This window comes from Coloeus monedula (assembly GCF_965178545.1).
Source record: "Coloeus monedula genome assembly, chromosome: 10".
NCBI classification, from domain to species: domain Eukaryota; kingdom Metazoa; phylum Chordata; class Aves; order Passeriformes; family Corvidae; genus Coloeus; species Coloeus monedula.
Genome location: NC_138790.1, coordinates 487,176 through 502,772, shown reverse-complemented (window position 1 = coordinate 502,772; position 15,597 = coordinate 487,176). Strand labels below are relative to the sequence as shown.

General features: G+C 40.0%; 2 protein-coding genes across 10 annotated transcripts in view; one reads left to right on the top strand and one right to left on the bottom strand.

Annotated features, from left to right (window-relative positions):
• The window catches only part of GIGYF2 (GRB10 interacting GYF protein 2), a 77,058-nt gene that overhangs the window by 28,094 nt on the left and 33,367 nt on the right, over window positions 1-15,597 (top strand). For 8 of the 9 annotated variants that reach the window (XR_014226714.1, XM_082288322.1, XM_082288321.1 and 5 more), the window contains 2 exons: window positions 856-967; window positions 1,516-1,556. The exons of the other annotated variant lie outside the window; for it this stretch is intronic. Coding sequence is in view for 7 of the 8 variants with exons in the window: in XM_082288322.1 (XP_082144448.1) it covers window positions 856-967; window positions 1,516-1,556 (153 nt within the window). In the remaining variant the exon portion in view is untranslated. The remainder of the gene's footprint in view (window positions 1-855; window positions 968-1,515; window positions 1,557-15,597) is intronic. 9 annotated transcript variants of the gene reach the window in all.
• KCNJ13 (potassium inwardly rectifying channel subfamily J member 13) lies at window positions 7,232-9,189 on the bottom strand (the record flags this gene model as incomplete). The annotated part of the gene is made up of 2 exons (XM_082288327.1): window positions 7,232-7,854; window positions 8,712-9,189. The coding sequence occupies 2 exons, from the start codon at window positions 9,187-9,189 to the stop codon at window positions 7,232-7,234; spliced, it is 1,101 nt and encodes a 366-aa protein (XP_082144453.1).

The window sequence follows — 15,597 nt, the reverse complement described above, 5'->3', positions numbered from 1 at the left end:
TCTGCTGGAGAGCTGTGGGAAGAAATGTGTATCTTTTGTAGATTTGGAAACTTCACCCCAGCCATTAATCTAACCAGTGCTGGAAGTTGTTTTGAAGGGCTGGGGATGTGTGTGGGTGTTGTTTTTCTGTTGTGTGTGGCTTGTTTTTTTTTACCCAAACTCCCCACACCTTTTCAAGCCCTGAAGACATGCTTTGAGATGCTTTGCTTGAGGATATGTCTGTAACTTTCTGGCTTGAGGCTTGGTGCTTGGTAGCTGTCTATAGAGAATCATTTACTGAAGAGGTCAGTAGGATAATTTTTAAGCTATAGCTCTAATGTGGTTCTTCATTCTGACCTGCCTATAGCCATCCTGTGATCCTTCTTTTCTTCCCACTGATCCTGGGGTAGATTTTTGCTGACAGTCACTAGAACTTAATAGCGTTGAAGCATCCTTCTCCTTTATGACCCTTGACAACAATAATGAAGAGTACATCTGCAGTGCCATTATACTGGAGTTTGCTGTTAAAAGTAATCTGATTTTTGTGTGTGAAGCACACATAGGCAATGTGGATGTTGTGTGAACAACGCATACTTATTTGGTAATTTCTCTTGGGTAAGTATCTGTGTTTTTCTGCATCATATTTATTTTGGAATTGTTTGCCTGTTCTGTCTGGTCTTGCACTTCTTGATAAGAATTTTTGCATAAGACTCTTTCTTCAGTCTTTGTTTCTTTTTCATTTTTGTCCCAGATAATTTCACTGGGGCTTAAGACTGCAAGATTAGTTCACAGGGACACCAAGAAAGGGAAAACCTACCTGATTCTTTCAACTTCTTTTATTATTTATACAAACACTTGTGTTTTTTGTCTTTTCAGGCAGAGGCCGAGGAGAAAGCGGTTTCTACCAAAGAAGTTTTGATGAAGTGGAGGGTGGATTTGGGCGAGGAGGGGGCAGGGAAATGCACAGATCACAGAGTTGGGAGGAAAGGTAACAGAACTCTAGCCCTTAAAGTTTTTTACACACATCTGTTCAGCTTCCATTTGTGCCTTTTGACTTCATAAAAACACTTTAGGAAAGGTAATTAGTTATATCTGTGAGTGAAGTGTCTGAATTTCTAAGATGGAGTCAAACACACAGTAATGTTTCTTGAGGCTCAGGAGCAAGTAAAAGAACATTTTTTGCAAAGAATTTTTCTGATGAGTTCCTGGGAAGAAGGAACTACTTTAAGAGAACATAAATTATGACAGTTGCAATGGAAGTGCTGGTGCTAAGGATTTGCTTCAGTTTTAGTTTTGACATTGTTCACAGTACTTAGGGGCACATTTGAAAACATTCCCAGTTCCCAAGGGCTGTGTGTGTATTGGTGTTCCTGAAAATTTCAGTTGTCACTTGGACCTCTGTAGGTACTGTCCATCAAGCTCCAATTTTAAAAAAGTTCCCCACCAAGTAAAGAAAACCAACAAAACCTATACCTAAAAGTGAGTTTTTGGAGTAGTTCCAAAACCTTATTTGAAACTTCTATTCTGCCTTTCTAGGGGAGACAGACGCTTTGAAAAACCAGGGCGAAAAGATCCAGGTATGGTTTTGTTACTGTGTGGGCAGAAAATGGGAGGGAGGCGCAGGGTGTGTTTGGGGGGGTGGACCTATACATATATCAACCTTTCTTATTGCTCCAAGTATATTGTTGGTACGAGAGTCATGATACTGTGCCAGGTTGCTAAATGTGTTCTCAAAGTGTTGTTTCTCTTACTTTGTGTTGTTCTTGCTATTGGACATTTAAGTGTGTAGATAAGAAAAATGTGGAGTAAGTAGGTTCTGATTATTTAATTAAGATGCGATGTCTACAGCTGAAGTAAGTTCCTGTACCTCTGTGAAAGAAGCCTGTGCTGATGAACAGGTGTGTTGTGGCAATATGCCTTTTCTGAGTGCAGCTTTAAACATTCCTGGCGTGGGCTGTTTTGGTACCCAGGACTTCTTGACCATTTGAACTGCTAATTTTTTTGAATGCTTGCTAGTGTGAGAGAGATCCCAGCAGTGTCCTGAGGTTCCCATGCTGATGGATTTACTGTTGATCAAATTAGTTTAGTCGTCATCTGAACCTCCTGTTCAGTGTGGTTATCTGCTCTCCTGTCTCTTGTTCCTCCCCTATTCTGTTTCTGAAATACATCACACTGGCCACATTCTGGCAGAATACTGGATCCTTAATTGTGGCCCAGTGCATCTTAACATCCAGCTGAACTTGAGTTGGAGTGGGTTTGTCATCTTGGAGATGGAACGTAGACATTCTAAGGGTGGTGGGAACATCAGGGCAGCTCTGGCTGTCTGGTAACTGCAGTGACTTTTGCTGTTCAGGCTCATGCGTTGCTTGTTCTCTGGTATGCCCGTTCTCTTTCTCTGTGGCATGTTTCCATGTGCATGGAGCACAGCTGTTCCTACTGAGAGGTTTTTGTACTAAGAAGAGCTTACTGACTGTGTCTTCTCTGTTTAGGACCCAGGGGATCTTTGGCTTTGCTAGAGGAGTCTTGGCTACATACCCACCTTGGTAACATACTGAGAAAGCCTAGGTCAGAAGAGATAGTTGCTGGTTGAATTTAAAGACAAACCCAAAGAGATCCAATTGCAATTAGAAGTTGACAGGAATGTATTTTAATCCCTGCTTAGCTGTTGGTATTTTTTTAGTAAGGGTAGCATAAATTGCCATATTAATAATTTTCCAGATTACCGTGGTGACACATGCCAAAGGAGTTTGCTTTCAAAGCCTTTCCAGTCCTCTTTCCATGTAGGAATTGATGTTCACAGCTTCTAAAGAGTGCTTTTATTTTTCTGCTTAAGTTGAATGTCAACACAAAACTAAGATGTGTGTGGTTTTCCTCATTTTTCCTCATTTCCTTTAAAAAGAGGATACTTCTAGAAGATTTTTTGATACTGGTCAGAAATTGACCGGTTTTGAATGTCAGTAGTGAAACTTCGAACTTTCTATGTATCTTTATATTCAGAGATCTTCTAGGAAAAAATGAAAATAGGAGAAAGTAAGTACTACTGAGATTTCAGGACCGCATTTTTTACAAAAGAAAAGTGGATGTAAAAGTAATATTTACTACGGTTGATTTAGTTTTATTTATTTAGCTCCTTCTTGTTGTTGTGATTAGAAATACAATTCCATTTCCAGGCTATAGAATGTACCACATTTCTGATAAAGATGGGTAAAAATACTGCATATTGGTATGGGATCAGATGTATTTCTCAGTTGAAATTGAGGAGAATTTACAGTGTGCAAAATGTCCTTACTGAAGTTGACTTCTGCCAGAGGTTGACTTCTACAGCTAGTGTAGAGCATTTTTTGTTTGTAGCAACTGCTAGTGATCAGGGCTATGGAGTGCATCTTCCAAGAACTGTTCCCTGGGGAAGATGGTGTCCTAGTGCAATTTGTTGGAAGCTCATTGTGAGAGATGATTGTGCTCATTCTCTAATTATGAAGCTTTTTGAGTACCTAATTGCTCTTCTTTAGTCTCGTATTTCTTGGCTAGTCAGTATGAGAAGCAAAAGACCTTCAATCTTTCTGAAGTTATATTGTAAAAATACTGTTTTAACAGTAGTAATTTATGTTTGTGTAATTTATTGCTGTGTTAGAGGTTAATGTTGCAGTAAGTGTGAAGACCATTTCTCACCTGTTTACTTCCAAAGAGATAAGGTGGAGAGCACAGAAATATTGACAGAAGTGTTGGTCTGTTCTGACTTAAGCCTTGATTAATTACAAATAGTTACTATTATGCAATGGCTTTCCAATGACAAAATATTTTGAGTGTGAGAGTGATACAGATGTGCCAAAAGAAGTCCCAGGTTAATAGCAAGTACTAGTATCCACACAAAGCTATGGAAGCAGAAAGGTCAGGAAAGGAATTGATAGGCAGGTTATAATTCGGGTTAACATGCTTTAGCGGATGCCTGTACTGGTTTTTGTTACCTTGGTTAAACTCCTTTGTTTAGGATTTTATTCTATAATATTACCGTGCTTCAGTTTTTCATTGCTCTTTCACAGGGCCTTGGATTCAGATTACATCATTTACTGAGTTGCCAACTTTTTCTTGTTCTTTGTTCTGGATGATCACATTAGAGAAAATTATTAAGAGATCAAATATTGAAACACTTCTGGGTATTTGTAATGGAGGACAATGCAAGAACCCTCAATTAAAAATCAAGAGATTAAAAAAGTAATAGAAATTTAACAAATACTTCTCAAATATGATCAATATGCTGTTCTTAAAAACTAATGATTGCTTTTTCAGTGCACACAACAGTTTGCAAGGTCACATTCAACTGATTCTCAGCATAAACAGTATCTGTTCCTGGTTTCAGCATGTGGCTTGAAGATGCACGAAGTATTTGCGAGTTTCTGTTGCAGATTGTCACAGTTCTTACAGACTTCACTTAGAACCCAAATTGTTTCTGAAAGGCTGAGCCTGTTAGCAAAGAAAATGAGCAGGTTGCTTTCTTGAGCACGTCTGTCTCTGCACAAAAGCTGCTTAATTTTCTGTGCAGTCTCCTGACTAATACCAGCTTAGTAGCTGAAGGGATTTGATTAGTTACCAGCAGTTACAAACTGGTAGTAAATAATCATGTAGCTTAAGCAAACCTGTTAGTAAGTCAGTTGTGGAACCTGGTTGAGTTCTGTTTAATGTGTGGGTTTTGGTTAGGTTCAGAAGACTTGAATATAAAAGGTGTGTTCAAGTGGCTGTAAAAATGAGGTTGAATTTCTTTGAATTGTACTTTCCCCTCGCTCTGCCTGGCTCGTTCTGCCCTGTCTTGCTGGCAGGAGGTGCATCCACAGAAGGTTCATCATCAGTTTGCTCTTGTGCTAAAGCGTGGAGTGCTGTGTTGGTGCCTCAGAGCCCATCAGCAATTTTCCTAGGCTTCTGCTCCAATTTGGGCCATGGGATGTTCCAGTACTTTCAGACATCCATGATTCACCAGTTCTCTGGAACTGCAAAAGCAATATTAATGTTTTTTTCTGCTCTTGTTCTGAAGTAACTACACAGTTCTTTGTCTAATTTGCTTCTGCAGTATTACTCAGCTTTGCATTCCAAAATGTAATATTTGAGGATTGCATTCAGCATATACTGACAATATACTTTTTTTAATACCTGCTGTTGTACTGCCTTTTAAACCAAATCTATAAAGAGAAAATTATTTTAAAACCAGGACAACTTTAAAGTATCAAGTCATTTAGAAATCAGAAAAAACAGCCCACCTTTGATTAGATGTTAATTGAAATTAGAAACAGCTTTGTATACCTTTGATTCTAAATCCTGAGATTATAGTCCCATGTGATATTTGGGAAAAACAATGCCTCACCCAGAATACTGTCAAACAGAATACTCAATACCTCACACAGAATGCTGCCCTATTCCAGACTTGACACAGGAGTCTGTTCTACTGCTCTTGTGCTGGTTTTTAATTTGTAGGACTCTTATCAGAGAATCGGGAAAAAATGCAAGAAATAATTTAAAAATTTTGGTGTTGACACAAGGGTGGAAAAGGGCTCTTTAAACTGTGTATGAGTCAACAACTAAAAAAGCTGTCATAAAAAGGGATGAAGGCAGTGTAACTTGATAGTGTGCTGCTCTCCAAGCTCCACGATAGTCATGAAGGCTTGTCCATGAATTAAATTTGAAAAAGATTTTGGGAGTGTCTGTGATAAATCTGTCTGAGGTGTGCAATGGGGGAAGGCAACACTTGAACTGTTTTGGAATGAGAGCTCAGTTGCAACAAAAATGTGGCCCTTCTGCCTTGTTCCCCGACTCTGTGTGGAATGCTTCTGTGGGGTGGCTCCCCATTTCCCTAGACCCTAAACCAGAGTAGCTTTTTGCTGACCCCATTCGGGTTACGAACACACTTCAGTGAACAGTTTTGTGACTTGAGAAGAATTCAGTTAAACCATCTCACCAGATAGCTTGAGACCATTTTTCCTGTTGCTGACCACTTGGGTGAAGTTAAGAGGAAGCATATTTGGTAGTGTGTGATGCTGTTGTCAATGAAAGTTGCTATTTATGCCATCTGGGTTTCTGGGAAAAGCCTTTTACCTTTGAAAGATAACTTTATTTTAATTCTACTTGAGTGTTCAGGTATGAACACCTAATAGGCACTGTTTTTGTCGAGAGCTTGGAAATAGTTATGCATCATTGTATTTTTCCTGTAGCGTCTTAAATTATTTAGGATCTTCAGAATGGCATCTTAATTGCAGTAGGTTTATGAGGCACTTAAATACAGAAGTCTTGTGTATAGTTGGTTTTAATTTTTTATTTCAAAATTGATTAAAGTGTGTCTAAATATCTTTTGTGCTGTGTGTACAGGCAAAGATTGATGTTAGAAAGCATAAAGAAATCAATGAATGTAGTTCTACTTCTCATATATATATAGTGCATCCTTCTGGGTCAGATGTACTTGAGACAAGCAGCGCAAAGGTGAAAATGTGTGGAATGTATGAGCCTTAAAAAAATAAAAAAGGATGTTCATTCATTAAAAAGTCTTTTTTTTCCCCCTCACTGCTAAATAGTTTATTTAGTGTTTTCAAATAAGAAAAAATTTCCATTGCAGTATTTGTCATATACATCCAGATTTTTTGATAGACCTGTCTGGAGGTGAGATGTTCTCTTATTTGCAGAAGGAAAAACTGCACTTAGTATTTACAATTTTACTTAATAAGCACAGCAGGAATGTTATTCACTGCCATGAGAGATTGGCAGGACTTTCAGCCATCTGAAAAATGATGTAACTCTGTATTCCCAAAGAGTTAAGAGAATAGATGAGCTAGGCTCTTGGATGAACAGTTACTTATACCAGAACACATGTATTTACTGAATGACCCTGTATTGTTTTCTGCTTTTGTTTTGTTGTCCATTTTGTCACAAGCTGGTTAATTATGACTTTGGTCAGCTTTGGGAGTTTTCTCAGGGCCAGTGTGGCTTTAATCACAGTCTGGTGAATTCAGCAGGTAGCTCTTCTAATTTCTTAAGCATTAGTACTGTGATTCATGCACCTGACTTCATATCCTGGGTGGTTAATGCAGCCTCTCCTCAGGGGGCACACAAGCTCTCTTCACTCTGTATATCACGTTGTAATCAAAAGGATGGGAGTACAAGAGAGAGATCACTAGAAGATGGCAGGGCAGGCAAGGAAGGAAGTTTTTAAGTGGAACCCGCAAGTTTAATGTAATAATAATTAAAAAAGCACGAAGTTCAAGGTCTGTTATCTCTACTCTGTGAGGCCAGTCTCGGAGAGCTGGAAGCTGTCGGCATGCTGTCCATTGATGCGGATCTCCTTGTCAGTCCTTTTTGGACTCTTTGAGTCAGCTGCAGCCGGGAGCTCAGGTATAGTCTTGTCAAAATTCTCCATCTTGATCTGGTATTCACCTTTGGCATTGCGGGCTAGCAGGGAGGCAAAGCGGTGGTACAGCAGGATCTCTGATGGGAGGTAGGATGTTCTCCTCTGACATGTTTCTCCTGTGCCCTCCTGCACAGCTGACAAGAAGACGACCAGCTCAAAGTGGTGAGGAGCTTCTCTCTGCAGGAGAGCAGCCAGCGGGCTGGATGCAGTCATGGAATGGTAGTAGGTCAGTGGGAAGATGAAAAAAGGACACTGGTCTGCAGTGATGCTGTCCAGGTGGAAGTCAATGCTAGTTTGGTGCAGCTGCCCACTCTCTTGTTCTTGGTAAAGTATAGCAGAGATCTGGACGCTGGTCAGGGGGCTGGAGCGAGTGTTGGCCACCTGGAACATGAGGTGTGGCTTCCCCTCTGTGTGTGTGACCACGGCGGAGCGTGAGAAGCGGATGGAGAGCGCCCGGTTCTTTGGGCGTGCGATCTTGGCCACGAAAGCACCTGGAGCATGGGAAGGAGCAAAGTCAGTGTGAGCACAGAGCCTGGGCTGGTTCCCTGCAGGCTCCAGAGGAGCAGAAGCAGGCTGAGACTGGAAAGACCATGTTTGAAAATTGCTAGATTGGCATCATGCTAACTTGCTTTTGTTCAAAAAAGTACAGCTTTCCTAAAATGCTTATTTTTCTTAATTATGTTCACTTACTAATGTTTGGAAGTTAACTGTAGCTGTAACAGCCTCCTGGCTGTTAGCTTGCCCCAACTTAGTGCAATTGGTAATAGGAGCTGATCTTGGTGTGTTACACTGTAGAAGCTCTTTCTAATACACAGTAAACTACCCTGTGTATTTTCAAACTGTTTTGAAGTACTTTAAACATGAAGAATATTTTAAATAACTTAAAATACCTCAAAATAGCTGTGACATTGTAAAAATTTGCATTACCTTGGGTACTGAGGAATACGTAAACACTGAGTTAAAGATCAGTGAAGATAGCTCAGCTAGACAAAAGTATACCTTAAAAGTCAAAACAAATTGACTTTAAATATTGTAATTATATGGTAAAAGCTTGGAGAGATAATGGTATAAGAAATAAATGATTGAGAGGGATGTGCAGTGATCCGCCGCAAGTATTTTCCGATGAATAGTGAAATTCCTAAGTCCAGATATTGATAACATCTAATCTGTCTCTCTTGATGAAAGGTGTTTAACTTCTAGTACTACATAGCTGAAATCTTGTCATCCTTGTAGTGGCTACCTTAATTATTCTTTCATATATCAAAATGAACAGTATTTATTTCTAGCTCCATTCTTCAATCCAATTGTCACACCAGTTGTATGTAAAGATGCAGTAGGAAGGGATTACCTGTGATGAAGGCTTCTAGCATGAGCCCCAGGACCATCTGGATTGCCAGCAGTGCAATAGCACTGGGACAGTCCCCACTTGGGAACATGGTACCGTAGCCAATCGTGAGTTGTGTCTCCAGTGAGAAGGAGAAGGCAGCTGTAAAACTGGTGATGTACTTGACACATATAGTGTGGTTGTCAGGTGGAGCATTGTGGTCCAGCTCCAGGTCCCCATTCATCTCAGCCAGCAGATACCAGAGCACTGCAAAGACCAGCCAGTGAATGACAAAGGAAGCCGAGAAGACGAGCATCATCCATCTCCAGCGCATGTCCATGAGTATCCCCCACGCATCTCGGAGGTACGCCACACCTCTGCCTTGGGCACCGGCCATCTGGAACGTGCTGTGTCCATCCTTGGTCACCAGCCTCAGGTATCTCTGAGTCAGGAGGGGAGCGCTGGATTTGGTGTTATTGCTCTCTATCATATCTGTTGTCATCTTCTAGAAAGGAGAAGAAAGGGAAAAAAGTGATACGATGCCACGTATTTGTATTTTGCCTAACGTTCACAGCTTCTGACACATCAGCAGGGGTTGAAATACTGCAGCCAACAAAAGAGGGCTTATACATTGCAATCCAGAGAAGATTAAGTCAGGAGCCTGGAGAGGAATTTACCACTGTTTGTGGTAATACTTTGCTAAAAAAGATTAGGTTTAAAAATCTGACTGTTACTCAAATTCTCCCTGCTTAGTTGTTTGAATATAAATTTCATACTTTATCTTCCTAAATTTACATTGGAGTCACATGCTTTAATTCTTTAGGGCTGAGTGGGATGGGATTAGGCATATTGTGTATGAAAAGAAACTGAATTTTGCTCATTATATTAGGTTTTGTAACTTCTTTTGAGCAGAGTATAATAATTTACCAATACTATTATGAATACTATTAACAATAGTATAGTACTAAGGAAATAATGTTTATTATATTATTTCTGTAATGTATTTATGCATTTTAGGGGAATGCTGTACTTTAGCTACTAGCCCTTTCTGACTCTCCTAGCTCAAGAATTGTCTGCTGTCTGCACCCACCATGTCCAGTTAAACTGAATTACAGTATTCAGGGCAGAGCTACTTCTGGGAGTCTGAGGCTGTTTATGTAAGGATCAGGTAAAAAGAGGGCAGGAGACCAATATGGAAAAAATACACTGTGACATAATTTCCAGTCATAATTTCTAGTCTGCCTGAGCAGTGCAATTTTTCTTAGTGACCAAATAAAATAGGACAGCAAGTATATGGGAATTAAGGTGGAATTCCAGATATGGGAAGCAAAATGGATACCTGCAGGTATTTGACATATTAGGCTCCTTTGTTTGCTTTTAAATCTCAAAGCTTGTGGAATTTGCTAGAGCTGCTGAATGTCTTTTGAAAAGATACTGGTCACTCAAATCCATACATTTTATAAATACTGCATGTTTAAAGTTCACCCAGGACAGATTAAAATTAAGTACAGGTTTGTGTAAAATAGAGACTTCATAATGTGTACAACCTGTTTAAAACAGTTTGTGAGGAAGCTTGTTTGTAGAACAACAGAGGATTTAAAAATACATGTAAATTCTGCAAATGATAATTACACAGGATGTATTTAGTCACTTTTGTTTTCCTATCAATTTTGACCTTTCTTTGAATGATGACCATTTCAGTCTATTACCTTTTTTTGTAGAGGAATTGGATTTTTCCCTTTCATCAGTGCCATCTTAGTTTTCTCTTGAGATGCATTAGATGTAAGGATCCTGAACTTCAGAATGAGTTTATGGTAGGTGAAAATTTGTCTTGTGATCTTTGTTCCCATAAACCAGCAGTTTCCATGACTGTTTGCTTAATCTTCAACCAAGTTTTAGTAACTACAGAACATTCTATTTTGCTTTTACTTGTGTTTGATGAGGTGATGTTTGGTGTTTGTTTGATGAGGTATGAGGATTGACATCACAGTGACTACTTAGCTAAATTATTTTTTCTTTTCTTCTGTAGCTTCTCAAAACCATCCAGCTATTACTTCTATCCATGCTGTAGTCAGAGGGAGATAGAGTAGATGATGGCCTGAGTGGAATTTGGTGGTTTCCCCCTCATCTTTAATTTTCCAGTTCACATCTCCCAGGAGGAGTATTTGGAAACCATTCCCTGTGTCAGAGACCACAGTGCACTTGACAAGGTTCTCCTGGAGTATGATACCAGGCTACTTTTCTTGGGGGATTTTGGTCATAGTCTATCCAGTTTATAGCATGACCCCCCCCCACCTTCACTGAGTTGGCTCTTCAATCTGCTGCACAGCTCCCTGAATGGCAGTTCTCACTCTTGCTGTACAGTAACCTGAATGCAATTATACATTCAGTAATCCAGTGACTAGTGACTTGTCTGTAGAGCACAGCCCTTGTGTTAAGATTTAGACGAGCCCTTCTGGAGGCCTTGAAGGAGCTGGAAAAAAGGCATCTCTGAATGGGAAGGATGATGGGGACCATGCTCAAAATGAGCTCTTAACAGTGTCTTGGTTTTTTCATCTTAGAGTAAGCAGTACTCAAATGCTCCCTTGATTGAATAGAGAACACTTACAAAACAAAATGCCTCTGGGTGCATCATGCATTCTAAACAAACCAGCAAACCAACAAAAACCCCAAATCAACGAAACACAACCAAAAGCCAAAGGTTGTGTTTTTCTGTAAATTCTCATGGTACTTTGAGGGCAGCATCTGCTTTGTAGACTGTAAGCAATTTGGGTTTACAAAACAAATACATGTTGTGAGAATGATTCTGATGCTGACTGATTGGTGACAGAAGCCTTTTGTACAGTGTTATGTACTTTAAGGAAAAAGGGAAAAACATTCTTAAGATGGTACATTTGTCTTGGCTGTGCTTCAGATCTTCATATGAGTGCTAAGGCAGTGTGGTTGAATGCTACAGAGAGCAAATGCTGTCATCAGTGTAGGATCTCAGATTTGTCAATTAAGTAGCTTCTTAGGGTGGTGACTAATCACTTAATGTTGTCTTAAACTCTGAAAAAAATCAGTCAGGTTCTTTGGGATCTTGTCAATGGGGGAGGATTGATTCCTGACATATTTTGAAGGTGCTTGAGAAAGAGCCTACGTTAGCTCCCAGCATCACGTTTCAGAACAGTCCTGTGTCTCCGCTCCTTGAGACTCCCAGCAGGTGAATTTGCCTTCTGAGGTTAACCAGGTTATGCACCGGTACAGTCCTCTGATTTTTCTAGTCTAGGACTGTTGAAAATGTTAGTTTTCTGTTTTGGTGGCAGGGATCGCATTGGAAATGTGTAAGCTTGAGTTCAAAAACCCCTTTTTTCAAGCACTCTTGATGGATTAAGAGTCACAAGTCTCAGCTTCTTGGAGTGAGAAAAACAGATAAGAAACTGCAAATAGACTCTGAGAGCAGTGCGGTTGGGTGAGAGTAAGAGGCAAAAGAGCATCTGCCCTGTGGGAAATAGCTTACTCAGGCTGGAGGATCAGTCCTCTGTATTCTCAAAAGCAGAGGCAGCTTAGGAGCAGATGTGACTTTGAATTTAAAAAGTCTTAATATCTTCTATCTACTCCTTTCCTTGCCCATAGTAACAAAATACAAATACCTTCTTTCCTTGTTAGTGATAAATTAATTAAGTTATAAAATACCATTTGGACCACCTGATTGAATCCCTTGTATGGCATGGTCCTTGATGTGACTTCACATTAATCCCAGTTTCAGTGTATGTTTTGGGAAAGATATTCAACTTTGATGCAAAGAGAAAAATTCTGTGTTTGTTGGAGATTGCTTGTTTCCACTATAACATACATGCACTGTTTCTTATCCAGATTTGTCCAGTGTTCTCTCTCAACGATCTTTGTTACATTATTGGGTGGGCTTTGCTTTTCCTGGTTGCTGACTTGTGCAACTGTTGCAGCTTTGGGGTGTTTCTTGTCCCTCCATCTCCCAGCTGATAGCCCCTGACTAGAAAGACAGGAACTGTCAGAAATCACTTTCCTAAACCTCTTCTGGCATGCTGACCAGTCCCTTATCACACATTTGCTGTGTCTAATCCTTCCTGTTTACGTTCTCTTGAAAGCTAAATTGTCACCAGCACCAGTGTGTCTGTCAGTTCTTAGTTTTTTTTGGTTTTCAGTCTTTTTACCACTTTGTCCCTCATCCTGGCATCTTTCTTCTATGACAAACCCTCTAAGACAAATCAAGGTAGGGTGAGTACTAATTTTTCTTCTAGCAGTGGGACAGGTTGTAAACCGATCTGGCTGGCTAGTGATTTATGTGTGATAAAACCTTGTCTTACAGCTTTGGGATGTTGCTTGCATTTCTGAAATTCATGATCCAGGCACACAGATCTCTCATGCTTTGCCTTTTTGATCGAGATCTTCTTCCTTGTGTTGTAAGAGCCTTTATTGCATTTGTGCTCCATGCCACCACATCGATTTCCTCTCCTTTCCTCTTCTCCTTAGGACTCAGGTAGGGTTGCAGGGGAACTCATTGGCAGCACTGTCTTTATTTTCGTTTGCCTTCTCAGTTGAAGGCATTCGAAGTGACACTTGCAGCCTGTTCTCAGTTCAGTACACAAATGCATCTGCAACCTTCTGAGGAGCCTGAGCGAGGAGCTGTGTTCAGGGGAGACTTTTGCTGTGTTGCCCTACCTGCCCACCTTCTAGTCTTAACAAAGTCTGTTCTAATTGACCTTGGAAGAGATTTGAAACAGTTTGTGCTCTGCTTCTTCATTCTGACAGGAAAATGGTCGTGAGGACCTGCTGTTTTCTGGGAGTGACTGCAAAAACTGCTTACAACTGCAGCGTCACTTGAAGATTTACTAGAACCTATAGGTGTGCCCCTCTGGGGGTGTGTAGATTCGCTCTTTACTTAGCCTGGGTTTGCATGATCATGTACAAGCTTCAGATTTAAACCTTCTCTCCTCTGAGCTGGGATTGTGCAGATCTGTTGCTGCCTCTGTGCTTTGCAACAAGAACAAACTACGATAATTTTTTAAAGGCATTTTTCATGCTATTAAAATGGCTATTTTGTGTGTTCTTATTTTTAGATTATTGGTTTTTGTATTTTTAGACTGAATGGCCACCCTTGGAGATGCTCTGACATTATTATTAGGAAATGAAGGTTTTTTCCAGTATGGATGACACGATTGGATCATATAACTTACATTAGGAGACAGAATTGTAGGAAGTAATTCAGCTTGAGTAGCTGCACTGGTTGAAAGCTTACGCTACTGTTGTGAGTAGAAGAGTTAATATTTCAAGCATATTTATCCTTTTGGTTTTGTAGCTAATGCCTGAGATGAATGGAAGTAGTTTGTGACAAAAGTGTTACTTCTGAGCGGTGTGCAGAATTAAGATAACAGTTTTCAGGACTTGTTACATTTATAAGTAGGTCTTGTAAAAATGGAAACTTGAATTTGTTGACCCCAAGCCACATTTTTCAAAGCAAGTGCTATAAAGGATAGGATGTGAGAGCTTGTACTTTTGGCTTTCTGTGACAGTTTATTACAGAATGCACTTTAAAGAAAAGAGGTGGTAAAATAGGAGTGTATATCTCCTTTTATAGTACAGAAAACAAGGCTGCTTATGTACTTGATTTTTGGGAAGCCAAATAGTGCTCTGTTTTGTATATAATGTATTTTCACATAAGTCCTCTGAGGATCCATGTGAACACTAATTCTTGATTTTGAAGTAGCATCTGAGTGGACCGACTAGCCTGGCCACTTTTAGAGAAGCAGAAAAGCAACATTTAAGCAGTCTTGGTAAAGGCTTTAAAATATTCTAGTATATATTAAATCCTTATCAAGAAACTTAAATGCAGAATTAAATATTGGTAACAGAGGAGTAATTTGACAGTTATAAGGGAGGTTTTTATTTGATGTAAAGCTGCAGTAATAGAAGTTTGCTGCCACCCTTTTTTTTGTGGGACTTGCTGTTTTTGAAGAGCAGTCATGGCCCTGTGTGATGCAGACTTTCCCATGGCTTGCCTAGAATGGCTAAGTTTTGCAGGACGTTGGAGTTCACTCCATGCCCGTGTGTGGTGTCCTGGGCAGTGGTGCCAGCTCACTGTGTGTCCAGAAGCACAGAGAATTAATGCATTGATTGAAAACTGTTGAAGTCTGAGATACAATTGGAGATGGTAAAAGCAAGTTTGAAGATGTGAAGGTTTTCTTTTAATTTGTGATGGAACTGAAGTTAAATGCTGAGTTATGAGTGCAGCAAGGTGAGGATGACTTTTTCATAATTCTTGGCCAGTTTTGTCACACCCAGCTACTGTAGCTGGAGCTTGCAAATGTTCCCTGTCTGCAGAACCTTTCCAGCCCTCATCTCAAAAACTTTCTGAAAAAATACTGCATAATGACTTTGATTTTGCTCTGTGTGTTCTTAGGACACCTGAGAGCATTTTCTTCTTTTTGAGGGGGAAAAATCAGCAACCATTTTGTTTAAGGTGATACTTAGTTTAGCAAACTTTAGAAATAAAACTCTGCCCTGGAAAGAACTTTGATTTCTTTGATTAAAGAATGATAGAACAATTCCAATTGTACAATAAGAGAAAAGGAAGAAAAAAAATATGGTTTTGTGTACTTACCGGTATTTGGGGGGGGGTGTGTGTGCAGGAGGAGGGGATAACCTGGGCTCCTGGAGAGGGACTTCTCTGGTCTGGTGTGCTGGTCCCAGCACTAGCAAGAACCTTCCCACAAGTGGTTGGTAGAGATTTTAAAAAAACCAAAACCTTTAAAAATGGGTTTGTATGTCTCATTCCTGTGTTTATATGCTGGGGGGATTGGTTTCCATCTGAGGCTGATTTGATTGGTCGTTTTGCCTGCAGGGGGGCTGGTTGGCTCTGATCATGTGGAAAAGAATGCTGGTTTGTTAGGAG